At 42.2% G+C, this 27,767-nt stretch overlaps 2 protein-coding genes across 3 annotated transcripts; both read left to right on the forward strand.

The window, feature by feature from the left end:
- Positions 1-1,457: 1,457 nt before the first annotated feature.
- Positions 1,458-23,302, forward strand: LOC112250757 (KN motif and ankyrin repeat domain-containing protein 3). Of its 2 annotated transcripts, none has more exons than XM_024421163.2 (12): positions 1,458-1,658; positions 14,328-14,446; positions 15,460-15,548; positions 15,675-17,546; positions 19,194-19,296; positions 19,433-19,657; positions 20,051-20,141; positions 20,493-20,712; positions 20,935-21,077; positions 21,180-21,380; positions 22,402-22,500; positions 22,829-23,302. In XM_024421163.2, the coding sequence occupies exons 3-12, from the start codon at positions 15,512-15,514 to the stop codon at positions 22,886-22,888; spliced, it is 3,051 nt and encodes a 1,016-aa protein (XP_024276931.1). In that variant the 5' UTR covers positions 1,458-1,658; positions 14,328-14,446; positions 15,460-15,511; the 3' UTR covers positions 22,889-23,302. The 2 variants fall into 2 exon arrangements, with proteins under 2 accessions (XP_024276931.1, XP_024276932.1); XM_024421164.2 differs by lacking the exon at positions 1,458-1,658 and adding an exon at positions 11,658-11,806.
- Positions 23,303-23,789: 487 nt separating this feature from the next.
- Positions 23,790-27,404, forward strand: ndufa7 (NADH:ubiquinone oxidoreductase subunit A7). Its single transcript, XM_024421165.2, has 4 exons — positions 23,790-23,945; positions 24,192-24,241; positions 24,433-24,567; positions 27,182-27,404. The coding sequence occupies exons 1-4, from the start codon at positions 23,895-23,897 to the stop codon at positions 27,270-27,272; spliced, it is 327 nt and encodes a 108-aa protein (XP_024276933.1). The 5' UTR covers positions 23,790-23,894; the 3' UTR covers positions 27,273-27,404.
- Positions 27,405-27,767: the final 363 nt, after the last annotated feature.

Below are 27,767 nucleotides of genomic sequence, written 5' to 3' on the forward strand. Positions count from 1 at the left end.
TGATGACCTCCACCCCTAAACAAGTACAAATTTGGTAGGTGCAGACCAGATCCAAATCTGTACAAATCATATATCTCTAGGCTATGTTTCACAAGTTTGAATATCACAGTACAGTATAGCACAGTTTAGAACAGTACAACACAGTAGGACACAGAAGAGTTCAGTACAGTACAATACAGTAAAATACAGCACATATGGTTGGATATAGTAGTTTTATTCAGTAGAGTACATCACAGTACAGTAAGGTATAGTACAGCAGAGTTTAATTCAGTAGAGTAGAGTACATTAGAGTAAAGTAGGGTACAATACAGTACACTATACTTTACTTTTCTTTACTGTACTCTGTTCTCTACTGTATTGTACTGCACTGTACTATACTCTACTTGTATTTACTGTAATGTACTGTACTCTGTTGTGCTCTACTGTAGTGTACTGTGCTGCACTGTGCTGTCCAAACTTGGAAAACATAGTTTAGTATGAATGTATTGTGTGAATGGTGGTTTCTACAGTGTTATTTTGTATTTCTGTACTGATGTTAATGTCGGTCTGTATTGATGTTTTTGTTCTGTGCTTACACACCAAGATACATTTATAGTAAAGTTTTTTGCAGGGCAGTAGAGTTTCCCGATTCGGATTCAATGTCCTATTTCAGTCACCATGAAATGACTTGTAATAGAGCAGATATCCTTTGAACGCTTTGAGGTTAACGCTATTGAATCACATGGAATAAAAACATCATGCAAAAGTAATTCAGAGCAACAAAACCTTACTGTTCAGTGATTTATTCTTTATTATGGAGGCATGATTGTTCTAAATACCATATAGCTATTGAACAGAACATATAAGACATCAGGACATCCTTTTCATGGAAAATCAAGGCAATATCCTTTCCTATGCAGGCTGTCCAATTTGTTCTGATATACACTAAATTGGTATTTGACCAGATAAGTGTATATTATTCATACTTTTTTACATACCATTATCACAAGCTAACTTAATACCTAAACATTCCACTATGCATCAAATAGCTTGAAGGGAAATGATGAATACCTCTTTTTTCAAATAAATAAAGTATATTTTACACTTCATAGACTAACGTTACATTTAGTAATTCAAGTGGTAGTGAAACTTTCAAAAATGTTTATGAAAAATGTATAAAGAAGATCTGTTGTCAAAACAATAATAGTTTATGTTCTTATTTTTCTAAATAATAACATATGTTTCTACATTGACATCTGACAATAGACTAGGCCAACGTGAATTTTTTTTTCTTCTCAATTCTGACTCTAAATAAGTATTTTTAGATGTGTTTATAATATATGCAGATATGCAAGTGTATTTCTATTTTGTGTTAAGAAACATAATCAAAAGGGCTTTATATTATGACTATGGACATGAGACGGTATAAGTAGGAAGTCTGCCACTAGTCACTTCCAACCCGTTCTGTCTCCTACTACTTTTATTGGTCACACATTGGTCACACATCCCCTAGCACCGATTGGATGATTCCCCTGTCTATCATTGATTCAGCCCTTTTGAAGAGTGAGAAAACGTAAGGGTGGCATGTTTTCCTGTCTTCCTAAGTTTATTAACTTATCCCGGGAATGCCATCAGAAGTTAGATTGAACGTTGAAAGAAAGCCATAGAACGTCTGAAAGGTAAGAAACTCATTTCCTTGATACATATTACTTACATGCACGACTTATTACTCGAATAATAGTCTATCAAGGAGATCAACATTTGCGTAAAGCAAATGGTAGCCTACAGGTAATGTTGCCGCTGTATCAACCGTATTGAACCATGCCTTGATTGATTTCGATCTCGTCTATTACATAGTAACATATTGTGTACAACTTTGATTTAGTGTTTTGAAACTATTCCGCAGAAAATATACTTTTGGGTGTTCCCAACCCATACGAACTCATCATATCCCTGCGACAAGTGTTTCTGTAACCAACTGTATTCTGAAAAAGCTGTAGCCGAACTATATGACACGCAAAGACCCAAACGGCGTTCCATATCTGTCAGAGTTAAAACATCAACTACATACTGTTGTATTTATGTACGTCATAACGTTGTGCATTTATTTTGCTCACTGTTCAGAGACCGCACATGGACAGACATAATTTATATAATATTTGCGCATAAAGACTGTAGCCTATCATAATGTCTGCCAATAGCCCCATTTGAACAAAACTGGGCTAGTCCAACAACAGCTGTTTTGAATTGAACTAAAATTAATTATACATCGTTTTCAGAGTTAGTTTAGTCCTTAGATGAGAAGAATTGACACACCCCATGCAAGATGACTGTTCAATTAGATATTCCTTTGAGATTTATAGGCTACTGAATGCATAGCATGGATTTATGAAGGTGCTATGTGGATATCTGTTGATTAGTGACATTGGATTTAGACAAGAAGAACACTTGAGATTCTAATCCACTCAGGATAACAAAATCCTTATTTTCCCAAGAAAAAAATATTTGGAGTGTTAGCGAAACATAGTCATCATCAAACAATAGGACATGACATCATATGAAAATACCCCATTGTCAGTGGAATACTCCTTAACCCTGTTCATATCACCCCATTAAGAAGTCTGTGGTACTGTCAGCAGCTTTTCTTCACTCTATGGAGGACAAGGAAGTAGTGTTCTGCCTCAATAACACACATAATCATATTATGGTATGGGGATGACTAAAGCCCTATTTATACTTGGTGCTAACATGTGGTTGCCACCATCCGATTAAGATGATCCAATCGGATCAAGAGTTTCATGACTAAACTTGGCATTAAAATGTGTCTTTAACTGTGTTGGCATTGTGACCAGATGTTGTGGTCCCTCTGTATGCAAACTATTTGACAGATTTTGTTTCAAAATAATATATGAATTGAATTGATTTATTTGAAGACTATTGGTTAATGGTGCCACCTGTCAATGACTTTAGAGGGCAGGATACTGATGCTTTAAATGGTGTGACCGCCCAACTCCGTCTACACTTGTGAGATATCCAGACCAGTGTCGGTCAGTGCCATTTACGATGGCACTGACAATTGTTTTTCATGAGCGTGGCCTTATTTCTATTACAGCTTATTGGATGACTGTCATTCATATTCCATTCACCCAGTTCAATGTAACAGCGATAGGTTTAAGCTACTACATGATACTCAATTTTCCCTATACCCATCATGAGGTTGCTACAACCTAGCCTATGAATGAAAGTGTACAATGTAGGTGCGGGTCGAGAGACACATTTGAGGTGACACATGGACAGACCGTGACATTCAATACCTCCTTGCACACTCTTGCCTGCATCTAGCTGATTAGTATGTAATCATTAGTCCAACAGTTGTAAAGGAGAGTTTCTATTGGACAAATTCAAGTATGTTTATCCCCGTTTTGTTCCTTTTGCTTACATTTTAATAAACGTTTTTTAACAGAACTGGGCGTAATTAATCCCCCCCCCATCACGCATAAATACACAGCCATGTTGTATTCCTTTTGTGCACTCTCCTCCTCCCTTCGCTTGTGGACTTCAATGTACAACACATCAGCTGTATGTGACCAGTTTAAAAAAAACTACACACAGCCTACATCGTTACTTTAGATAATATGCTGACAACGTCATAGTCAGCATAGCTAACAGAACTAACACGTTAGTGAACCCGCTACAATCATACAGTAATGTTACAGTGTACAGTAAGTAGGCAGTTACACTGGTGCGCCCGGTGGCAATACATTTGTAAAACCAAAAGTTTACCTTGACTTGGAAGAGTTCCAGTGTTGTGTTGGATTGTCATAGCCAGCTAGCTAACATGGCATCCCTCTGTTTGAGCAGGGTGTTTAAGTAGGCTAAACTAGCTAGCTGCATTTGCTAAGTAAGTGAAACTGAAAAGAAAATGACATTCTCTCTCTACATATATTTCTCTTTCTTCTCCTTCATTTTGGAAGAGATTAATTTGTTCAAAACTGTTCAACTATTGTCTTTCTCTCTCTTTGAGTCAACTACTCACCACATTTTATGCACTGCAATGCTAGCTAGCTGTAGTTTATGCTTTCAGTACTAGATTAATTCTCTGATCCTTTGATTGGGTGGACAACATGTCAGTTCATGCTACCAGAGCTTTGATAGGTTGGAGGAAGTCCCCCGGAAGTTGTCATAATTGCTGTGTAAGTCTATGGAAGATTGAGAGAACCATGAGCCTCCTAGATTTTGTATTGAAGTCAATGTCCCCAGAGGAGGACGGACGCTAGCTCTCCTCCGGCTACACCATGGTGCTACCCTACAGAGTGCTGTTGAGGCTACTGTCGACCTGCTTTGCAAAGTAGTCTGTTTAATCAATTATTTGGTGACGTGATTATATTTAGTACAGTTTTATCTAAAAAGGATAACTTTTAAAATGTTTTACCATTTAAAAAAAAGAAAGAAATTCACTGAGGAGGATGGTCCTCCCCTTCCTCTGAGGACTAGACTCCGCTGATCCAGACACAATACGTGCCTGACAACCTCCGTAGGCAGTCAGGAAGATCTGCTCACAATCAGAAAATGATGTGTCTTTTGATCATCTACACATCATCTACACCCCCTAAAGTGGGCACAATCGGGATGGGGACAACATCTACGCATGTTAGCACCAGGGATTAACAGGGTTTATATGACTACAGCTTTGTGGAATTGGCTTGTTGTGATAACAATTGATTCTCATATGGTGGATTGAGTTGTGCTCTAGACATGGCTGGTCCAGACTGTAATTCATCCACTTGATTGCTAACCATCCCCAAGTTGTCTGTCATGTGATTCTATGCTTTAAGCTGGCTTATTGCCAGTCGGATTCCCCAGTCCATTCTATCTCACTTGACAGCCACGGAATCATTGTTTTGCAACGTCCATAGGAGTTCATCTTGAGTTCACAGGTTGAGAACTATCACTATGCAGGCTGGTCTCATAGACTAGACTCAACATAGTAAATTAAAATCTGGGCCACTCAAATTAGTATGATATGTTACACTTTTGGTATGGTTACATAAGACAATGTCTAGCAACCCAAAGCTTGTGTTTTCGAATCTAATGAACAACTTCAGCATTTTAGTCAATTAGCAACTTTTCAACTACTTAGCATCTTAGCTAACAGTTGCCTTAACCCTTTAACCTATCTAACGTTAGCCACCTAGCTAACGTTAGCATTAGCCATGTAGTTAAGTTTAGCAAAAACAAATTGGAATCTGTATCATATATATTGTAAATTTGTAATATTGTACGAATTGCAATTCGTAGCATACAAATGGGAATTCGTAAAATATCATAAGACATGGATGATGGACGTCCACACATTAATACATACCAATCGGAGGGCCTGTTGTCCGGACCTCTGGCAGTCTCTATGGGGGTGCCACAGGGTTCAATTCTCGGGCTGACTCTTTTCTCTGTATATATTAATGATGTTGCTCTTGCTGCGGGTGATTCTTTGATCCACCTCTACGCAGACGACACCATTCTGTGTATATATCTGGCCCCTCTTTGGACATTGTGTTAACAAATCTCCAAACGAGCTTCAACGCCATACAACACTCCTTCCGTGGCCTCTAACGGCTCTTAAATGCTAGTGAAACGAAATGCATGCTCTTCAACCGATCGCTGCCCGCACCCGCATGCCCGACTAGCATCCCTACTCTGGACGGTTCTGACTTAGACTATGTGGACAACTATAAATACCTAGGTGTCTGGTTAGACTGTAAACTCTCCTTCCAGACTCACATTAAGCATCTCCAATCCAAAATTAAATCTAGAATCGGCTTCCTATTTCACAACAAAGCCTCCTTCACTCATGCTGCCAAAATTGCCCTTTTTAAAACTGACTATCCTACCGATCCTTGACTTCGGCAATGTCATTTACAAATTAGCCTCCAACACTCTACTCAGACTGCATCCAGTTTGCTATCACAGTGCTATCTGTTTTTGTTACCAAAACCCCATATGCTACCCACCACTGCAACTGGTATGCTCTCGTTGGCTGGTCCTCGCTACATATTCCTCGCCAAACCCACTGGCTCCAGGTCATCTATACTTCTTTGTAGTTATAGCTCTGCCTTATCTCAGCTCACTAGTCACCATAGCAACACTCACCCGGGGCACGCGTTCCAGAAGGTATATTTCACTGGTGATCCCCAAAGCCAACACCTGCTTTGGCCGCCTTTCCTTCTAGTTCTCTTCTGCCAATGACTGGAACGAATTGCAAAAATCACTGAAGTTGGAGACCTATATCTCCCTCACTAACTTTAAGAGTCAACTGTCAGCAGCTTACCGTTCGCTGTACCCAGCCCATCTGTAATTAGCCCATCCAACTACCTACCTCATCCCCATATGTTTTTGTTTTTCTGCTCTTTTGCACACCAGTATTTCTACTTGCACATCCTCATCTGCACATATCACACCAGTGTAAATTGCTAAATTGTAATTACTTTGCCACTATTGGCCTATTTATTTCCTTACCTCCTTACTTCATTTGCACACACTGTTTACAGATTTTCCTATTGTGTTGACTGTACTTTTGTTTAACCTATGTATAACTCTGTGTTGTATGTGTTGCACTGCTTTGCTTTATCTTGGCCAGGTCGCAGTTGTAAATGAGAATTTGTTCTCAACTGGCCTACCTGGTTAAATAAAGGTAAAAAGTAAAAATACCAAACGTTACCTATCATACTAATTTGAGTCTCCCAGATTTTTATTTACTCTGTTAGGGCAACCTGCAGTCGTTGGTAGACCTAACAATCAGGCTTTCTTAAAAATAAAAAAAACGCTTTGGTGGAATTTTCACGTGTGTATGTGGTACATTTTCACAACCCCTATTACAAAACTCAAAACAGATCATCAAAAAGTCAAAACTATAAGCACATTTTCAATTGACTAAGTACAGCACACAAAATCATAGCCACTTTTTCACCAACCTTAAAACAAAAATCCCCCCCAAACCACTAATTCTTATCATTTACAGTGTTAAATAACATGAATATGTGGGAACAATATTTTTTGTGAACAAATGTTGAATTTTGTCATTATAAAAAGGTTGGTAACTACATGTGAAAAATCGTGTTGGAAATCTGTTGCAGCTCAAGTCTGCTACAAAACCCACAATGCAATGCTTTCTCTATGGGTTGGCTGGCTAGCTAGCAAACATAGCTACACACAATAATACCAAAGTCAATATCAGGATATGAAGTAGCTAGTTTGCTGTAAAATTGCCTAAATCAATTTAGGAGTCTAATCTCACCATGTTCAACCTGCAGATCTTGTGCCGCATAGAGTGGAGTTTGCTATAGAACCCCTCAGTGGACGTGTCATAATACCCATAAAACCTAGTGGTCAAACAAGGAAATGGTTCCAGTCGTTTTTTTTTACCATACATTCTTCCCATAGGGGATTTTAGAAACACTTAAAATAAGGTCTGTGTTTCGTGTAGGCTTACCCTGGCATGACGTTTTGATAACCATGTAAATCTCTCTCGGACATTATTAAAAAATGTATTGAACTTATTAGAAAATGAATTACATTTGCCCACTTTAATCATGAACAAAATACATCAGTGATTCATATTTTCCTGCAACTTTCTAAAACGGCACAGGAATGCCTCAAATCAAATGTTATTTGTCACATGCGCCGACGGTGTAGACCTTATAGTGAAAAGATTACTTACAAGCCCTTAACCAACAATGCAGTTTTAAGATAGGTGTTAAGAAAGTATTTACTAAATAAACTGAAGAAAAAATATTATAATAATTAAAGAGCAACATTAAAATAACAGCAACAAGGCTATATACAGGTACCAGTACCGAGTCAATGTGCAGGGGTGTATGTCTCGTCTACACGTTGTGTAGCCGTTAACGATAATGCTAATGATAACCGTCTGCTGGTAGATGGAAAGGTTTTCCCCAAATCCCTTGATTTGAATTGACAATTTTAAGATGCATAAAGAAACCACAACCAGGCAACCAATATGTGTTTCAAAATTGCACAAGATTATATTGACTTTTTGTCTAAGACCATTAATGTCCTCTATTGGTAGGCAAGTGGCTGCAGTGCAAAACAAGTGACATGGGCACTCTGTGTCATACATACAATGTCCACATATTTAGATGTATACAAACAAAAAGCTAAATATACATATCTAACTAATTACTCCACTAGCGCAGAGTAGCTTTACACTTGGCCAGGAGGCTATCTCAACATTAACCAAGCCTTGCAGAAGTGTTTGAACTTAAAAACAATTTCTGCCAGTCTTAAGTTCAAACACTTCTGCCAGTCTTATCTCAGCTGGGAGTTTGCTCCACTCTACCACTGCCATATCTGAAAATGTGTTCTGGCCAGTACCGACATAGCACAAAATCTTGTGGCGTAGGAATGAGAGAGCTCTTTAGATACTGAGGGGACTGTACCATACATGTTTTTCTGGCCCAATCCCAGCTTCAGCTGAATGACTCTTTTTATCAACTGATAGCCACTGTATTTCACAGAGTTGAAAGGCCAACAGGGCTAAGATTCAGAATGACCCTTGACATTTTATTCTGAGCTGTCTGTAGCTTGTTCTTGATGAAGTTAGGGGAGCTACTGTATGAGGTAGCGCATGCATGGTCAGTGAGTCTGCACTAACCCTGCTGCAAGTGTTTTCAAGGTCCCTTTATCTAGAAATGTGGCTTTTCTGAACAGAAATGTCACTTCCTGGTTGACCTTGGCAATTACTTTCTGCCCCATGCTCTCCCCTGTCAGAAAACAGTCCAGTTCACAGCCAAAGTATCATAACACAGTTCTTGGTTGTAACTACTGTCACCAACCGTGGCTCTAAAGCCTGGTGATCTACAGTTGAAGTCGGAAGTTTACATATACCTTAGCCAAATACATTTAAACTCAGTTTTTCACTATTCCTGACATTTAATCTTAGTAAAAATTCCCTGTCTTAGGTCAGTTAGGATCACCACTTTATTTTAAGAATGTGAAATGTCAGCATAATAGTGATTTATTTCCGCTTTTATTTCTTTCATCATATTCCCAGTGGGTCAGAAGTTTACATACTAATTGAGTGTATTTGGTAGCATTGCCTTTAAATCGTTTAACTTGTGTCAAATCTTTCAGGTAGCCTTCCACAAGCTTCCCACAATAAGTTAAAGTTTGGCCCATTCCTCCTTACAGAGCTGGTGTAACTGAGTCAAGTTTGTAGGCCTCCTTGCTCGCACATGCTTTTTCACATTTTCACATGCTCTGACCCACTGGAATTGTGATACAGTGAAATAATGTCTCTAAACAATTGTTGGAAAAATTACTTGTCATGCACAAAGTAGATGTCCTAACAGATTTACCAAAACTATATATTTTTTTTAACAAGAAATTGTGGAGTGGTTGAAAAACTAGTTTTAATGGCTCCAACCTAAGTGTATGTAAACCTCCGACTTCAACTGTAAATGGCTAATTTCTCTTAAAAAGTTCTAGCATTTCTCAAGTCAGCAATTAGTGTTAAGTGTGTAACCTAACAGTAGAGGCCTTCAACCATAAGTAGCATGCACCCCTACTTAGAAAATGGAAATTGCCACTTTCAATATCCAGCCATTCTTTCTGATTGGAGTCGGTTTTTTCATTTGCACCTCCTACAGAAAGAATTTGATTGTAAGTTAAATTTAAAGTTTGAAGAAACATGCAGGCTAACATTTGTACACTTCCTTCAGTTGCATTTGGCCAACTTGGAGATTGACACAGCATCTCAAAAAGGACTTGTCCTGGAGAGAAGATTTGATTGATACGAGTAGGAACATACTGCTTAATGGGCTTTCGTTACACAGGAACTCTATTCAATTGAATCCATCTTGGATATAAGATTGAGTTCCTACTACACTTTCTACAGAGAAATGCTGAATGAAAAATGTGCTAAAAATACCCAATTCTCTAACAAGGTCTGAGGGAGAGAGGCTATTTACTAATTGAATCCAGTGCCTTGAGATGGTGTTTATTCCCCCTCAAAGTATAATCAGCTGCTTCTCACAGGAAGACACAATTTAGCCAAGGCCACTTTTGGAGACACTTAATGCATGTCATTATGCTGTTGTCGCTGAAGTCCTTAGCTTCATTCATTTACGTTTATCACAGTGAAAGGCTTCCGGGGCCTTTGCACTCCACCTAAGGAAAAAGACAAGGAGAAATACTGTTCTCACTAAAGCCATTTACTTGTATTCAATGTGACCGACTGCTATAGGCATCAGACCTGGAACATACTGCTATGGTGACCAATGGAAAAGTTGTATAATTGGGGAAAAAATAGATTCATAAGAACTGTTTCTGTGTGAGACAGTTGCATCATTTATTGGACCATTCCAAGTCCATTCCAAGTCTTGTTGACAATATAACAGTTTGAAAATATACAGTTTGAAAAAGTAAAATAGTTCATGTCAGACTGGGTTTTGTATTTGGCCTCCCAAACACCAACCAAAGCCACAGACTTCCCCAATGCCTGATTGAATTCACTTTTGACATTTTGAACCCAGTAGGGAGTGAGGGGGAAGGGGACTGGGATGTTGAACAAGGAGACCTCAGAAAACAGCATCACCACTGACATGGCATAATGCCTCATTGTGGGGCTTGAATGTGACTGTTTGGATGAGAATCAAGGGGTGTTATGGGATGCATGTGATGTTTGAGACCAAAGTTGATAGTTAAAAGATAGGGTTCTAGTCTAGATGCATATTCAAGATTGATAGATTTAATATCTAATGTTAGAGCTGAAGCATAACTTGGGATTGCATTGTGTTTATGTGCATCTCGAAATCCCCTCATTGACATCAATGCATGACTTACGAGACAGAGTTATGGGTAAGCGTGCAGCCCAAAGTGCCTAGGGAAACATCTGCATATTTCCAGGTATTTGGGGGTTATTTCCTTAAACTTCCCATGCTCTTGCCTTCATGCTGTTTACACATGTTATATATCCCTGGCTCTAATCGCATGTTGTCCAAGTGTTGCATGATGTGTCATGTGATAGGATGCTTGTACTCCAGGAAAAGGACAGGACCTGTAGTGGATGTGTGTTTTGCGTTTCTGTGTGTTGGTCTTTTGTTATTGTGTCGCAACGAGGTAGATGACGTTGTGTGTTTGTTCAGCTCCTCTTTTTACTTGTTTTTTTTTACCTGACTTTTTCCTCTGGCCTCACAGGAAGCAGCTTTTTGGCCTTAGCGATGGGCTTCCTGGCAGGAGCAGAGCGGCCCTGAGTTCCTGCTGCGAGACAATAGGTCTCCCCGGGGCCGGGGGCTGTTCTCAGACCTGATTCTCTTCAGGAAACAGCAGATTTATCCCAGCAGCTGAACTGAGCCATACAGAGACAGGGAGTGGGGGAGTGTGGCCCTACCCTATGAGTGTCTCTTTTCTGAATGGGACTTTTCTTATGTTAAGTAGTGTGATGATAAAGATGAGCCTGTGGTTGTGGTGGGGTGGGCTGGAAGGATGAAAGAATTAGTCTTGGCCCTGCCCAAGAAGTCCCAATCTGGGTTAATATGTGTGGGCTGAACTGGAGTGACTATCATGTATCTGTTGAGTTAGATGCCTTGCTTTTTCTATTGTCAGCTGGACTTGTTGTAGACCCTCCCCTTCCTTTTGAGGGGAAAAGGGAGGTGGTGGCAGGGATGAGGTTACTTTTCCAAATCATGGCTCATGCGATGTAGCCAGCAGCCCTCGACCAGAACATTTCCTGTTGAAAAGCAGTGCTGAAAAAGTCGACTTCAGTGTTAGATTTATGGTGAATGCTGGGGAAACGGCTGCCTCATTGATGACGGTAATAGTAGAGAATCATTATTTAAAAAATGTTAGACAAATATTTACAGAAATCCTCAACACCTATTTGAAATATGTGCAGTTAATTGCATTTCTTAGCTTAAAGTAACTAGGCCTCAATTTGTAGAGTAATCCAGTGTGTCTGTTAACAGTGGGACAGGTTTACAAACTGAAGACCTAGGCCTGCTATTAGTTGTTCCTCACAATGAAATCGGGGAGGGGACTGTGGATGTGTCGCCCTCTGTACGTTCATCACACGTGATATCTCAGACAGCACTGGCACGATTTTGATTAAACTTGGGTGGATGATGTGTCTTACCAGAGAGATCCGGCATTTACAAAATGACACTGATGGGCCCAATGCGGGAGCTATAGTAATTAACAGAAATGTGTTAGTCACACGCAATATCTCATTTGTCCCAAGGGGTGGGGGGGATGGGACATGTTTACTGTTGCCTTGTTTTGACTTACAGCCATAGGCATTAGTTAAGGTCGTTTATGGGATCATAGTCTACAAGATCGCTACCACAACAGAACGGTGTGTATGTAACAGGCAATTTGTGTGTGTGTGTGTGTGTGCTCACTCCTGCTGGTGTGTGTGTGTGACATGGCTGTGGCTCACTACTGGTGAGGATGAGGGGCGCAGCAGAATGTGGTTTCTCCTTCTGAGTGTGTGGGTTGCCCTGTAATTTGTTGCCTGTCATCAGGACCTGGAAAAAACATATTGAACTGGCCTATTTATGCTGAGTGGGAGCTGGAGGCACTAAGTGAGGAGTAGTGAGGGTGGGATGGGGACTACGTGTTTATGTTACACTCCTCTGATCTGAGGAGCTGGCATCTGGAGCAAATCTGAGGCACTTGGAATTTGGCACGTCCAGTGGGATACTGTATTTCAAGAAGCCCAAACACAGACAGATTCTTTCTGCAACCTAGAACTGAAACCTTGTCCACAAGAAGTTATACAACAGCTATTTTGAGTAAATATTCCAAAACAAATCAATGTTTTCCAGTTTACTCAGTATAACTAATGGACTCTAGATAACCACTTGTTGATTTTATTGTTCTTAACTGGTGGCTGTGCAGCTGTAGTTTCCGCATGTTTTCAGCTAACCTGCGCAGCACCTTGACTAATTAGACAATGTTGTGTTCACTCCATTGTGCTAGGGCAAGCGTTCTGCAAACAGCTGGTTTGTATTTTCTTAGCAAGTTGTGGCTAAGTCGTATTAGCCGCTAATCGCTAGTTATCTGGCTAATAAATGTACAGAGTCAGAGCAAACGTAGCTAGCTATACAGCCTAATACCATTGATGGTGTAGGCCTAAATGAGCATGTTTGTGCAACAGTATCCTCTAAATCAAAGAGGAATAGGTGAAGCTTGAATAACATTTAATGTAGCCAATGATTATAGGGTCCCTAAGGAAACACGGACCAACACTTTGGTTCCAACCCTATCACAATAACTTCTCCCTGGCATTTTCATTTGTTGTCATGTCAAAAAACACTGCATTCAAAGTGCCCACTACTATCTTATAACTGTAGAATTAGGAATTTATGAAAATGTAGAAAATTATTTTTGTTTGAAGTTTAATTGAACAGTATAAAAAAAAAATCAGAATGGAGAGAGACCCATGAAATCACTTAGGATGTATGTGATGCCACCCTAGGGTCACGCACTACTCATAAAGCAAATGTAGAACTTTTATTATTAAAAAACATAAAATACTGTCATAAATTTAAAAAATACCGTGATTTGATTTTTTTGGGCCATAGCGCCCAGCTATGGCAAGGCCTAGGAGTATTTCCATACCAGTACTTGAAATCCTGTCCCTAGTCAAGTTATAAGCTATAACTAGAGCCCAGAGTTGTACCTAGTCAGGAAAATCTCTGCTCTATAGCCCTAGAACCCTGTGTAGGAGGGACAGGGTCTTTCCTCTGGCTGGGGGAACGAAGCAGCGACAGCAGGCATGTCCGGCTGGCTGAAGCTAACCAGAGTCCACTTGATGTCTCACGCTAATGACCAGTGTCTGTGGATGCCATTCTCTTGTGATAAGCTTGCTTTGGTGAGGCGGAGGGCTGGATGGACTATCCGCTGCAATCATTTTAATTTGACACCTTGCTTTGTGAAATATTAACGTAGGCTACGCTGAGCTTTGCTGTCACAGTATCAACAGCTTCTCTTTGAATGGCAATGAGAGATGTCAGAAAATCCTTGTTTTTGGAGATGTAATTACATAGGATAAATAAAAAAACAACTACCTTGTAGCCCTCCTCAAGTATCTGAACATGTCCCAGCCTGGTCCATGCTAGCAGGATGTGAGAGGGAATTGTGTGGTGGAATGTGCTTAAGGCTATATGGAAACAGATGTGTGGGGTGCTCTGACCCTTTGTCGATCTCTCTTTCTTAGTCGAGCCGTGTATGGAAATGTGTCCCACAACTGTGAACTCTGTACATGTGTGTGTGCCTCTGCATGCATGTGTGTTTCTGCTCTGACCCTGATGTCTATCCATCACTCTCCCTGTCAGTGGAGCTAAGGAGCGGTGACCCAGAACTGGATTGACAGCCAGGAAGACCAACCCAAAGTGAACCCCCTGGCCCAGTGTCAAGACACCTTTATGATTGTTCCACAGACTGTATGACTGAGGTAATTTAACTTCAATACAACTCATTTGTCGATCAGAAATACTACACTAGCAACACTCCAACAGTTTTGAAACATGATGACAGCTGACATAATGGAAGTTTATTACTAAGTAAACCTGTTTGAACAACGTGTTAATTTAACCGTTGGCAAATTCTGTGATTGAGAGCAATAGTTTGGGTTTCTGATCCTAATGTAATATCTGGCTTGTCTGTATTGGCTTCTGTTCATCGTTGTTGTTGCTTTTGTTCTTGGGCCACTTAACTTCGCTTTTATCTGGGCTTTCAGACATAATGCTTGGAGGTATAGGTGATGTCATGGTTAATCCCCTTCTTGACTTCAACACCTCCGACCAAGAAAAAAACTAACCATAGGATTAACCCCTTGTTACCTACAGTGCCTCTTTCTTTCTAATGGGACATTGGGGAGTGGGTTTCCCAGAGAGTTCGTAGCTAAAGCGCAACGTAATTTCTCTCCACAACCCAGCTGCACAGCCACGAGAGAGTACCAATTATAACATCGATGTTTGTTTGTCTTGTATGTGTGAATTAGCATCATTCGTAAAAATGAACCACTTTGCTCTTCTACTAGAGGTGTGATTCTGGGCTGGTGTGAGAATTAACATACTATTTTAGCGTGAAGGCTTTGAAAAACCCACCCCAGACCAATGTGGGAAATTGCCCTTCAACAAGGGGTGTATTCAAAAACATTGCTAAATAGAGTCTATAGAGGTCTTCAGGTGTCCTTACAGTAAGTGTTTTATGGGTAGTTTATAAAAAGGTTTTGTCTTGAATGAGAAAGATTTGCTACAGCTAATTTCGCTATCAAGCGAAGAGTGTCAAACTATGACATCCTGAATAATGTAATTTTAGACTACAAGCCTCCTTACTTAACCAAATGTCATGCTCTCTTCACCTCTGGGTAACACATGAGAAATTCATACATGTGTACACTAGCCTCAGTAAAGCACCTACAGTGCACAGGTATCCGAGTCAGTGTTTCCCTTCTCTTATCAGGTTGTGCGTAGACTCTCTGGGGGCTTCTGCTGAAAGGTCTCAGTCCACAACCATGACTCAGTCTGTGCAGGTCAACCCCAAGTTGCCTGGTAAGCATTTCAGTTCCAGCTGGTATTTATCAAGTCAATATGTGGTAACAATGGATAATGTCTGGGACTTGAAAAACTTAACCAGATTTGATAACTGTTGTTGTAATGTTTTCCTGTGGACTGCAGATCTGGGCGCACCGTTTCTATTCTCCAGTCAGGAAGAGGCGGATCAACAGGGCTCTTATTCGGTCCAAACTCCGTATGGCTTCCAGCTGGACCTGGACTTCCTCAAGTATGTGGAGGAGATAGAAAGCGGCCACCACGTCCGCCGGGCACCCGTCAACTCTCGCAGGTCATCCCGTGGGGTCAAAGTCTCCCAGCGGAGCCCGAATGTGGGGGGAAGAGCCAGCGGCTGGACCTCAACAGAGTCCCTCTCCTCACCCGCCAGCGAAGATGGTCGTGCGCCCCCTCCTCCACCCCCACGGAATCGCATCGGCTCCTCTCCCAGTGAGGGGCAACCCCTGTCCCCACTATCTGTCCTTAGCCTCCCCCTCTCTGCTGGCGCCAAAGTGCCACCACCACCTCCGCTACGTAACCCCAGGGTAGAGAGGACCCTCCTGGAGACCAGCCTGCGACTGCAGCAGGAGCAGAGCCACCAGCACCAAAATGGCACCTGTTTCCAGCTCTCTGACCCACCAAAGCAAAGCCCCAGGGCTGTGACTACTCATGTTACCCCAGCTAGTGCAGCAGCCACAGTAGATGACCAGCCCTTGCATCTCTTCTCTGCCGCCCCCAGCCCATCTCAGAGTAGTCTGACCAGACCCAGTCCCCACTCCTCCGGTAGGAGCACTCCGGCCTCTAGCACTGGAATGGCTACTCTGCCTCCCAGCCAGTTGCAGACTGTGAGAGAGCAGATGGCCACTGCCCTGAGGCAACTGAAGGAGATGGAGGAGAGAGTGAAGGGCGTCCCAGTGCTGGAGAGGGAGGTGGCCAAGCTACGGGCTGAGAAAGACATGCTCCTACTGGCACTGCAGGAGAAGAAAACCTTGGCGGCCCAACAACAGGCTGCAACAGTAGTGAGCAGTACTACCACCACAACGGTGGACACAGGCACACAGAGTCAGGAACGTCCTCCTTTTTCCCCCAAGAGTCCCAGAAGTCCCAAGAGTCCAAGCAAAATAGGGGACCTCAGAAAGCTGACTGAGAAGTTTGAAGGCAAGTCTGGGAAAGATGGAGCACGTTCTGAGAAGGTTGTGGAGAAGAGGTCTGTGGCCGTCGGGGATGACATGTTGCTGGACGCTGGGGTCTTCTACTACAGCCAAGGTGCCAAGGATGCCTCAGAGGGCACGCCTCAGGTGGACGTCTGCGAGAAAGGTGTGGCCACGGAGGCACCGGCCTTCCGTGAGGAGTGGGTGCAGGCTGGGGTGGAGACAGAAGAGGCCTCGGTTTGGGTGATGGAATCCCAGCTGGGGCTGAGCAGTGAGGTCCAGAGGGAGATTGACACCCTACAGGACACCATCAAGTTCCAGCAGGAGTCCATCTTGGCTCTGGAGGGGCGAGTCTGCCAGGCTGACGAGGACCTGGCGGTGCTCAAAGCCCAGGAGGATGAGAGGAAATCCAAAACAACGTCCGAGAAGGCGGTCCTTGCCAAACCAGACTCAGCCCATGCCCAAGTGGGGACCGAAGCCTCTACAACATCCACGCCAGCTTCACAGCATGTCGCAGTCTCCTGTTGTCCTGAGGTGGTTGACGCTTGTGTAGGTGAGGATTTGAGAGCCATACATTACGACCAGAGCACTCAGACGGACTCTGTGGAGAGCCCTGCAGAAGAAGAACCAACCCCAGTAGCACTGGTCAGCACTGGGAGTCAATGGGAGAATCTGTACGAGGATGAGACTATAGAGCAGAAAGCTCCAGTCACTGCGCTGAAGAAGAGACAGATGACCATTGCAGAGTACAAGGTCACTCCTGAGGAGACGGTCAGTTTAGACGAAGGGAAGGGAGGGAAAGAGGAGGAAACGGCGCCCAGGATACACACTACTCCAACAATGGTGGAAAGTGAGTGCCAAGTGTATTTATTCTTATACAATAGTTCATATAGAAGATAAATGATTCCTCTACACTAATAAAGCAGGTGTAAATGTAATATACAGGGCCTTTGGAAAGTTTTTAGACCCCTTTTTCCACATTTTGTTACTTTACAGCCTTATTCTAAAATGTATTAAATTAATAAAAATCCTCAGCAAGCTACACACAATACCCCATAATGACAAAGTGAAAAAAGGTTTTTTGAAATGTTACATAAGTATTAAGACCCTTTTCTATAAGACACGAAATTGAGCTCCGGTGCATCCTTTTCCATTGATCATCCTTGAGATGTTTCTACAACTTTAGTCCACCTATGGCAAATGCAATTTGATTGGACATGATTTGGAAAGGCACACACCTGTCTATATGAGGTCTCACAGTTGACAGTGCATGTCAGAGCAAAAACCAAGCCATGAGGTCGAAGGAATTTTCCGTAGAGCTCCGAGACAAGGTTGTGTCGAGGCAGAGATCTGGGCAAGGGGACCAACACATTTCTGCAGCATTGAAGGTCCCCAAGAACACAGTGGCCTCCATCATTCTTAAATGGAAGAAGTTTTGAACCACCGAAACTCTTCCTAGAGCTGGTCATCTGGCCAAAGTGATTAATTGGGGGAGAAGGGCCTTGGTCAGTGAGGTGATCAAGAACCAGATGGTCACTCTGACAGAGCTCTAGAGTTCTTCTGTGGAGATGGGAGAACCTTCCAGAAGGGCAACCATCTCTGCAGCACTCCACCAATCAGGCCTTTATGGTAGAGTGGCAAGATGGAGTTTGCCAAAAGGCACCTAAAGACTCTCAGACCATGAGAAAGCAGATTGTCTGGTCTGATGAAACCAAGATTGAACTCTGGCCTGAATGCCAAGCGTCATGTCTGGAGGAAACCTGGTACCATCCCTACGGTGAAGCATGGGGGTGGCAGCATCATGCTGTGGGGATGTTTTTCTGCGGCAGGGACTGGGAGACTAGTCAGGATCGAGGGAAAGATGAACAGAAGTACAGAGAGATCCTTGATGAAAACTTGCTCCAGAGCGCTCAGGACCTCAGACTGGGGTGACGGTTCACATTCCAACAGGACAGCAATCCTGAGCACACAGCGAAGACGATGCAGCAGTGACTTCGGGACAAGTCTCTGAATATCCTTGAGTGTCCCAGCCAGAGCCCGGACTTGAACCCGATCAAACATTTCTGGAGAGACCTGAAAATAGCTGTGCAGCAAAGCTCCCCATCCAACCTGACAGAGCTTGAGAGGATCTGCAGAGAAGAATGGGAGAAACTCCCCAAATAGATGTGCCAAGCTTGTAGCGTTATACCCAAGAAGACTCGAGGCTGTAAATGCTGCCAAGGGTACTGACTAAAGGGTCTGAATATTTATGTAAATGTGTCATTTCTGTTTTAAATTTGTAATAAATTAGCAAAAAAACTGTTTTTGCTTTGTCATTATGGGGTATTACGTGTAGATTGATGAGGAAAAATGATAATTTCATAGATTTTTTTAGAATAAGGCTGTAACCTAACAAAATGTGGATAAAGTCAAGGGGCCTGAATACTTTCCAAAGGCACTGTAGAATTCAATGAAGTAGCAGATTAGTTGGGTCACTCACCGAGTATTGTGGCCACAGGTATGCTGAAGTCCATCATGAAGAAGAAGGATGGGAGTAGTTACGGTGAAGCACGTAGCAGCGGCAAGAAGAGCTTGCAGTTTGTTGGCATTCTCAATGGGGGGTAAGTGGTGCCTTGTCATCAATGAATGAGCAAAAATCTGCACATATTACCATCACACTGATAATACACAGGGCATATTAGAAGAGAAGGATGACCAATGTTAAAGGTAACTAACTAGACATGTACTTCTGTTCAGGTATGAGTCGACATCTAGTGAGGAGGAGGAAGAGGGGAGTTCCTCGGGTGGCAGTGAAGTGGATGATTGCTCGGACAGTAGTGATGGCGAAGATGGAGAGGCAGCTCTGGAGGAGACCTCCGATGAAGAGAGGAACATTAATATGGATGACACCGATAGTGATGATATGGCCTTAGAAGCAGGGACTGAAGCCACTGAGGACAGTCCAGATGCAGTGAAAGAGAAGTATGCTTGATTACAACTACAGCTCATAGAACTGTCATTGTTGGCAGATAACAATTTTAAAGGGATAGTCAACACAATTTTCAGAATTTGTTGAAAGTTTGCTTCCCTTGAAAGAAGTCTGTTGGTAGTAAAATTTGAATCTTCTATTTTGGTTTGTAGCCTTTAGGTGCCCTGAATTCAATTACCGCAGCCAAAGTTATTTCGCAACATTATCATCTGTGAAGCTATGCATGTGTATATTATTGACATGGAATTATAGCCAGGATGTTTGCACCAAAAAATGGTTGAATACGTTATATAGGAGTCTCATCTTACGTTGCACAAGTGTTCGATCCCAGTCGGTCACTACCATAGATTTCGTCCATGTCTAATTGCAGTAATCCCTTGTCCTAGATTTGAGCTGAGTGCAAAAATGCATGAGGCTTCTCTCATTCTGAAGAACCACCTGAATGATGATGTCAAAACACTGAAGAGTAAAGAAGTGGTATGTTTCAGCATGCCTCTTTAATTCCTCTGTTTTATTATATCCTGGAAATCTTGCATTTCCTTTTCAAAATTAGCTCATACCTGATTTTTGTAAACAAATACCCTGTTAGTTTTTTTTTTTCAATCCACACATAATCTCTCAAGTGTATTTTGAAGTTCCATGACTTGAAGAAGAGGTTGCACGGACATGGTCTCCTTAGTCCAATTCATGCCACACTAAATACGATTATAAACATTTAATACATCACCAAGACTTCTGTTCCAAGTGTTTATAATCATATTAGTATGATAACCTTGTATGTAGCTGTATTCCATCAGTGATCCTATCCCACATCCTCCCTCCATGTAGCTCTCCAGCATTCATACTGTGCAGCTGGAATGGTTCCGCATCTCTAGTGCAAAGATGGCCCAGCCGCCCCGTGTCTCAGACTACCTGATGGCCTTCACTGAGGTCTCCTCTGCCCTGCTGGCCCACGTCATCAACATGACCGATGGCAATGGTAACACGGCCTTGCACTACAGCGTCTCCCACTCCAATTTCACAGTGGTGGGGCTACTACTGGACACAGGTTAGTTGGAGTGAGGAGTGTTCACTTATCTCTGGGAAGTTCTGTTAGGGTCGGGGCTTATGACCTTAGTGAAGAGATCCTGATAATCATAATGAATCATCAGAAGTTTGGTATTCATGGTTTAACTACAGGCATAAAATCACATTAGTTATACCATGTATTTATCGTCAGGAAGTTTCCATGCCCCGGGGTTTCACCATGGGGTGGGTGTGCTCTGTGCAGGCATGTGTTGTGTGGATAAGCAGAACAAGGCAGGCTACACTGCTATCATGCTGGCGGCCCTCTCATCTGTGAAAGAGGAGGATGACATGGTGGTGGTCAGGAAGCTCTTCAGTCAGGGCAACGTCAATGCCAAGGCCAGCCAGGCAAGTCCTTCTCTAATCACTTAAATCCAGTCTATCCCCCTCAGTCAGTGTTGCTTGTGTGTGCTTGCTAACACCATGCTAACTGTGCTATATTGTGTTTAGGCTGGCCAGACAGCGCTGATGTTAGCCGTTAGCCATGGACGGCAGGAGATGGTGCGGGCGCTATTGGACTGCGGGGCTGAAGTGAACGTGAAGGATGACGAGGGCTCCACGGCACTCATGTGCGCCAGCGAGCACGGCCGCGCCGAGATTGTCTCGCTGCTCCTGGATCAGCCGGGCTGTGACATCTCCATCGTGGACAATGTGAGTTCCTTGGCTGTCTGTTTACCCTGTACACTCTGTGTCTTTACACGCTTACCTGGCTTCCTCTTTCTGTCCACTTCATCTTCTACCTCTTTTCCATTTCACGCTGAATTGAAAGAACTAGGCAGGTCAAAGCAAGTACTCGGATAGGCTTTTGCCATATTGTTTTATATGTCCTGTCTTAACATCAGTGCTGCAGATGAAGGAGAGGAGAGCAGGGGAGGAAGCCACTAGATTATTGCGACGCAGCCAAGAAGTGAATACAAAAACATATTACATTTATTTTATAAATCCTTGTTTGTTTCTTTTTTAAATGAATGCTAATTTTTAAATTAGCAATAAGACAGAATCTTTTTATAATCTGTACACCAGTGTTTTTCTACAGTATGACTTTACAGTGGATTTTTCTCAGACTAGTTTGAACCTCCAGTCCAGACTGATATTTCTAAGAGAGCACATCTGGGGCAAAATGAGTTAGGCATGCAGCACATGGATTGAGTTTCAGTACGATACAGCTAGACTGAGAGGGGCTGGGAAAGTATTTAGGTACATGTTTTTTTCAACCTTGTGACAATTGGATACAGCTAATTCTTCAGGATTGTGAGGCAGACAGAGATGTGGGTTAACCCTTTGCTGGTTTGAAGACCTAGACCAGGGGTGGGCAACCTTAAGGGCCACTGTGGGTGCAGGGTTTTATTTCAGCCAACCCGGAACACAACTGATTAATCTACCCGATTTAATCCAATCAAAATTTTGATAAACTACGATTAGTTGGTGTGTTGCTTGGCTGCCTGGAAGAAAAGCCTGTACCCACACCGGCCCTTGCAGTGTAAGATAGCCCACGCCTCACCTTGACTGTATACAGTAAAGACACAGTTCTATATTGCATGAATGGCATATAGCTTCTTATTCTTTCTAAACTGTGTGATGAGGCTGTGAATGGGCAGGAATCTTATCGGTGTCCCACCTCAAAGGGTTTATCGCAAAGCCTGCTGTCCCTTTTGTCTTCCTACCTCTCTAGGACGGCAGTAATGCGCTTTCCATCGCCCTGGAGGCCTCTCACAATGACACAGCTGTGCTACTCTACGCCCACATGAACTACACCAAAGCCCAGGCAGCTGTGAGTTCCCCAGACGCTGGTCTTGAGGCCGAGAGACCTGCCTGGTTTTTATATGACAAACAGCCAGTTTGGCCTTGAATCCAGTATAGGTCACATTCACAACATATCCGTATCATGTGCAATTTCAAGTGTGTAATATTAGCGCCTCGGCTATACTCCAATGTTGGGGTGTGGTATGTTGGCCTAGTTGAAAGATCTTGTCTTGGCATGTGTAGCAGTAGTGACCCCTAGAGCATATTCTTTACAGCTATGTATTTTTTACTGTATATTGTAGTTTTTGCCCTGTTTTACTACTATCACTCTGAAAACATTGGTATATTTCTTTCAGGGGACAAACAAGTCTCGAAGCCCCACTAGTCCTCAAAAGACATGGCCTGCTGCGGAGTGATTTACCACCAAGATAGAAAAACAAACATTACTGGACATAAGCGTTGAAAAAGCTCCACTGGAATATTGCAGCTGTCTACATAAATATATGTATTTATATCATGGCATACGTTATTCATTTGTATTGTTAATATAAGATTGTTATTTTTCCGTAAATGTCATTATTATATACGATACTAATCTGCATTTGCAACATTTCTAATTCAAGGTCTGCAGCATTTAGTTTTCTATGATACAGTAAAGCAGACCTCACATTTATTTGCACTCATTTACTGTGTTGAGTTTTAGTTCCCCTCCCTCTTTAACTACCTTCTCAATCTTCATGCCAATGTCATTCAAGTCTGCACTAACTGTCTATGCCTTGTATATTCATGTATTGATTTTCATGTAAAAAAATAAACATATATTTACATAACATTTGACACTGCACTAAGCAGATATAGCAGAAGAGGTCCAGATGACTTAAATGTTTTTTTTTTTTTTTTTTTTTTTAAAGGTTCATGTTATGATGCGTAGCATATTCTAATGTCAAACATGATCAAGCTATAATGGTGAGCTTTTGTTTGAATAGTATTTCAAGCAATAACCATCCTGTCAGACATTATCAAGCCAACTTTTAATACAAATTAATGTAATAAGATGACATTGTTAAATAGAGATAAATACATAAATACAATATGTATGTAACTTGTTAGCAGTACAGCTCTATAGTAGCACATTCTGAAACTCTTTTCATGCCACACAGCTACGACCGGAAGTTACTTTTTCTTAGCAGGTTAGGAGACCGGTTAAGAAAAGGCTTATTGTTAGCGGAAATGCTCCCCTAGCCTGCTACGAAAATCACTTCCGGTAATATCTGTATCTAAGTGGCATGAAAAGAGTGTGTCCCGATTTCACAAACCGGTACTTGATGTATCACTCCAGAACGGTAGGTGTCAGTAATCTAACAACATGGACTGCCTGTCGTGAAAAGGAAAATAAGAAGTATTTTGCCCTTGACAACAACAATGGCGACTGCTACAAGAATTATCCAAAGGCTCAGAAATATTTTATCCGGGGTAAGCCATATATCTCTTCACATTGTGTATTTGGTGCAAGTTGTTATTAATGTAACGTTAGCTAACTTATTTCTAGGTCCCCAGCGTTACACGTTTGAAGAGTTTATTAAAGCCTGTCTAACTTGCTGAGGACGTTATCTAGCTTGTTAGCTACTTTAGTTGGCTAACGAACATTGCATGTTGGCAATATAAGACTCTTTGAAAAGCAAGTTGTTACTTTTAATTTACCTGATCAAATGTACACAGCATGATCTGCAAGCAAAGCTCCAGTTGCGCTATGGTGAGATTGCGAAGAGGTAAGTGGCAAGTCATGCAGGTCTTGAATGTTTGCTAACTAAGAATCCATTTAGGCAGGAAGTTTTCTGCAGGTTTTGCATGACAAGTACGGATGGTGTTTGCACTGTACTGTTTGTACTCATTTATATATAAAGGAATAGGCCTACACTTTGTAAATGCCACACAATCTTCGTTTCAATCTTTTGTGCAGGACCCAACCACCCCCCAAACTTCCAGTTGGTCCCAGTCACAAGTTTGCCTTCAATTACTATAATGGCAGAGATGGGCGTAGAGAGTCTGCACCAGCCACCGTCGTGATGTCCAGTCAAAAAGCCCTCGCTGCTGGGTGAGTGGGACATAAAGTCTGACAGAGTCTATGGCTTAAAGGCTGAGTGGGACAAAGGCTATGGCAGTACCTTAAATTTTGGGATTCCATCCTCCTCTGGCTAGTCGGGTGGAGGTTGAGAGTGTATATGACTGCTTTACTGTTTGTCCTCAGGTGACTGCCCTTGCCCTTAGTCTGCCTCCTGTCCCTCCTATTGCCATAGGTACACCTTCCTGAAAACAATGGCACAATACTTTGAAACCTCTGCCAGTTCATGTTCTTAGACACACTCCAGTCTCCTTTTCATTTGATTTACTTAACAAAAGGCACATCTCAATAGGTGGTCCAGGTATGACATGGGACAAGGGGCCTTTCCTCTATTGTTCCCACAAGCAAGTGGGGAGGCAGATGAGAGTAAACCCATCAGACCAACTCCTTGAAACTTCAAGAGTTGGCCATTCTAGTTGTGTCAACAAAATAAATAAAACTTTTCAACATTTTTTTACACTAAAATTATTAGTAATGCCGGGCATACACAATACGATTTTGCCACGAATTCGCCAAGTTTTTGCTGTCACAGACACATTTTTGGGGTGAAATCCTATGAACTTGGGCCATGATCAGTACATCGGGACTCATGTAGTTTGAGCGGGTGAAGGACGCACTGATGGCTGTTCTGTTCTCCAGACCCCAGTTGCATGTCTTGATAATTTTGTGAAATTTTGGTTGTGCATCTTGTAGTATGACCAGTGCTACGACGCGTTTGGGCAAGGACTACTGCCAATAGTCATTGAGCACTCAGCATGTGAGACCAAAACAATATTGGCGAAGAGGAAAGCAACAACAACAAGCACCATGTGGACCGAGGTGATGGTAGACACATTGGTGGAGAGAATGCAGTTGCCTTTTCAATATTAAAAGTTTTATATTACCTCCAATTCCCTTTGTCGAATAGAAAGTTCATATTGTCCACATCTGCCCAACCATTTGCGGGTCCATATTCTGCCCCTCTGTCTCTTTTTTGATGTTTTTGCACATAAATAATGTACACACTAATTAAGCAGCTCGCTGTTTGATTGTCAGCATTTTTTTCCTACGACAACAAGAGAAACGCAGGGCAGGATCAACTAGGGAATCATCAACCTGGGGTTGAGGATGGATGGAATGAAAGATTTGGGACAAGGAAATCTGGAAATGTGAGCTAGTCCAAGTTGTTAAAGGCATAATCCACCCCCAGGAATAGAAATCGTCAAGTTGGTGAAAGCCTATGTTCCATCTGTGGGTAAAATAGAAGTTAAGTCATGGTGACCTTTTTTTAAGTGGTCCGTCTGAAATCAGGTAATCGTGTAGGAAGGCATCATAGCTATAGTGTGTTATACCCCATCACATTTCATAACGCTTTTAAACCAATGACTTGCACTCCAAATCATCAAATCAGCCAATAGATGGTATGGGCATACATCCGTCTATATTTTCGTGACAAAGTAAATATTTTTGTCCAAATGTTCTAAAAGTACAGTCAGATCCTTCAAACGCCTCTCGTCTCCTTGCTAGCAGACTCTCAGGCCAATTGCCATAGCAACCACACTGACTCAAACTATTGAGCTAGAAATGCGATCTCTGCCAACTTCAACTTGGTGTAACTCCTAAATTGATAGTGCAGTTTGTTTTGAGTTATTTTACACATAGCTACCTACTTCACATGCTGATATTGACTTTGGTTTTAGTTTTTGTAGAGCCCTGCACAGGCATGATTTTTTTTTGCCCAAGCCCTACCCATGCTGATTGCTTCTGCCAAATTTAAGGCTTGGTCCTACCAGAAATCAGAAATAACATTTAGTATATCCATTAGCTACTCCTGTCTGTCGCGTGCTCTGCGTAGCCATAGCACCGGCTCTGCTTGGGCTGCTCTGCTCAATGAAGACATATGAGAAAGCAGTTACTTTTCGTAACTCAAGGAACATTATTATTGTCCGTGAAATATATTTTGCAAGGTTGAAGCTCCAAGTGTCTGCAGGCAGCCAGGTGTTCTAGATAGCTACCTTGCGAACCAGCTTGTCTGTCTGTAGGGAGAGCTTTGCATTGTGGGTTTTGTCGTCGATTTGAGCTAAAATATTTCCATAATTTTCACATGTTGCTTCCTACATGATTATTATAACGAAATGCACAAAAACACAACAATATTATATTACAATATTATAACGAAATGCACACAAACACAACATATTATTCTCACATATTTGCATTATATAACTGTAAATCATAAGAATTTCTGGTTTTGAGTGGATTATCGCTTTAGATTTTAGAAGTTTTTAGATTTTTGGTGTAGTGTATGCCCAGTAGAGGTCTGCAATGGACTGATTTTATTCATCCGGCCATTCGCACCCGCAGCTTTTCATACCGCACCCGCCCACACCCGCTACCTTTCTGCCCGACTTCCACCCTCTACCGCAAGAACTGGTCCCGTAATCGCAGTCCCGTAATGTTATTTTAGAAGTATGTGGCTCAGCGCTTTAAAATGTTTTAAACTGGTTTGGCGTGTATTTGTTTTGTGAGGGCTGCAATATATTTATTTTACCATCTTCTAAATAATGTACCAACATAGTCATTAACTTATGCTTTCATTTTCTTACAGCCAAGCTCTTGAGATGCCAGCAAAGCGTCCTGTCACACCTGGTAATGTTCCCAGGGAGCTCACACTGTCTACAGACCAGCCATACCTCTGAACAACATCAACTAATCATTTTTCTCCTGACTTACTTTAGGCCTGACATTAGAGCACAATGTTGCTCTCCCTATTGTTCAAAACCTGTAAAATAGTGTGTCGGTGTTAATAAATAAATAATGTAATGTTTGAAGAAATGTTTTATTACCAATTATTCATAGAATTAGCATATTTTGTTTGCCAGTCAATCATAGTTTTGGGTACCTGATTAATATCCCCAAAGTAGTTCATCAACCAAGCCCCACTGCTTCTTGACACAATGCCCACTTAACCTGGAAGCCAGCCGCACCAATGTGTCGGAGGAAACAATGTGCACCTGGCGACCATGTCACTGTGACGGCCCACCACAAGAGTCGCTAGCGCGTGATGAGACCAGGACATCCCTGCCTGCCAAACCCTCCCCTAACCCGGATGACGCTGGGCCAATTGTGCGCCGCCCCATGGGCCTCCTGGTCGCAGCCAGCTGTGACAGCCTGGACTCAAACCCAGAATCTCG

Source organism: Oncorhynchus tshawytscha, linkage group LG05 (genome assembly GCF_018296145.1).
Source record: "Oncorhynchus tshawytscha isolate Ot180627B linkage group LG05, Otsh_v2.0, whole genome shotgun sequence".
Taxonomy (NCBI): Eukaryota; Metazoa; Chordata; class Actinopteri; order Salmoniformes; family Salmonidae; genus Oncorhynchus; species Oncorhynchus tshawytscha.

What these genes read in the sequence shown, in the direction of transcription:
- LOC112250757 (XM_024421163.2), top strand. Translation starts at nt 15,512, where the DNA reads ATGACTCAGTCTGTGCAGGTCAACCCCAAGTTGCCTG. An exon ending in GGTCAACCCCAAGTTGCCTG is followed by an intron (nt 15,549 to 15,674) that starts GTAAGCATTTCA and finishes TGTGGACTGCAG; the next exon opens with ATCTGGGCGCACCGTTTCTA. An exon ending in GGGGCTACTACTGGACACAG is followed by an intron (nt 20,713 to 20,934) that starts GTTAGTTGGAGT and finishes TGCTCTGTGCAG; the next exon opens with GCATGTGTTGTGTGGATAAG.
- ndufa7 (XM_024421165.2), top strand. Translation starts at nt 23,895, where the DNA reads ATGGCGACTGCTACAAGAATTATCCAAAGGCTCAGAAATATTTTATCC. An exon ending in TCAGAAATATTTTATCCGGG is followed by an intron (nt 23,946 to 24,191) that starts GTAAGCCATATA and finishes AAATGTACACAG; the next exon opens with CATGATCTGCAAGCAAAGCT. An exon ending in TATGGTGAGATTGCGAAGAG is followed by an intron (nt 24,242 to 24,432) that starts GTAAGTGGCAAG and finishes TCTTTTGTGCAG; the next exon opens with GACCCAACCACCCCCCAAAC.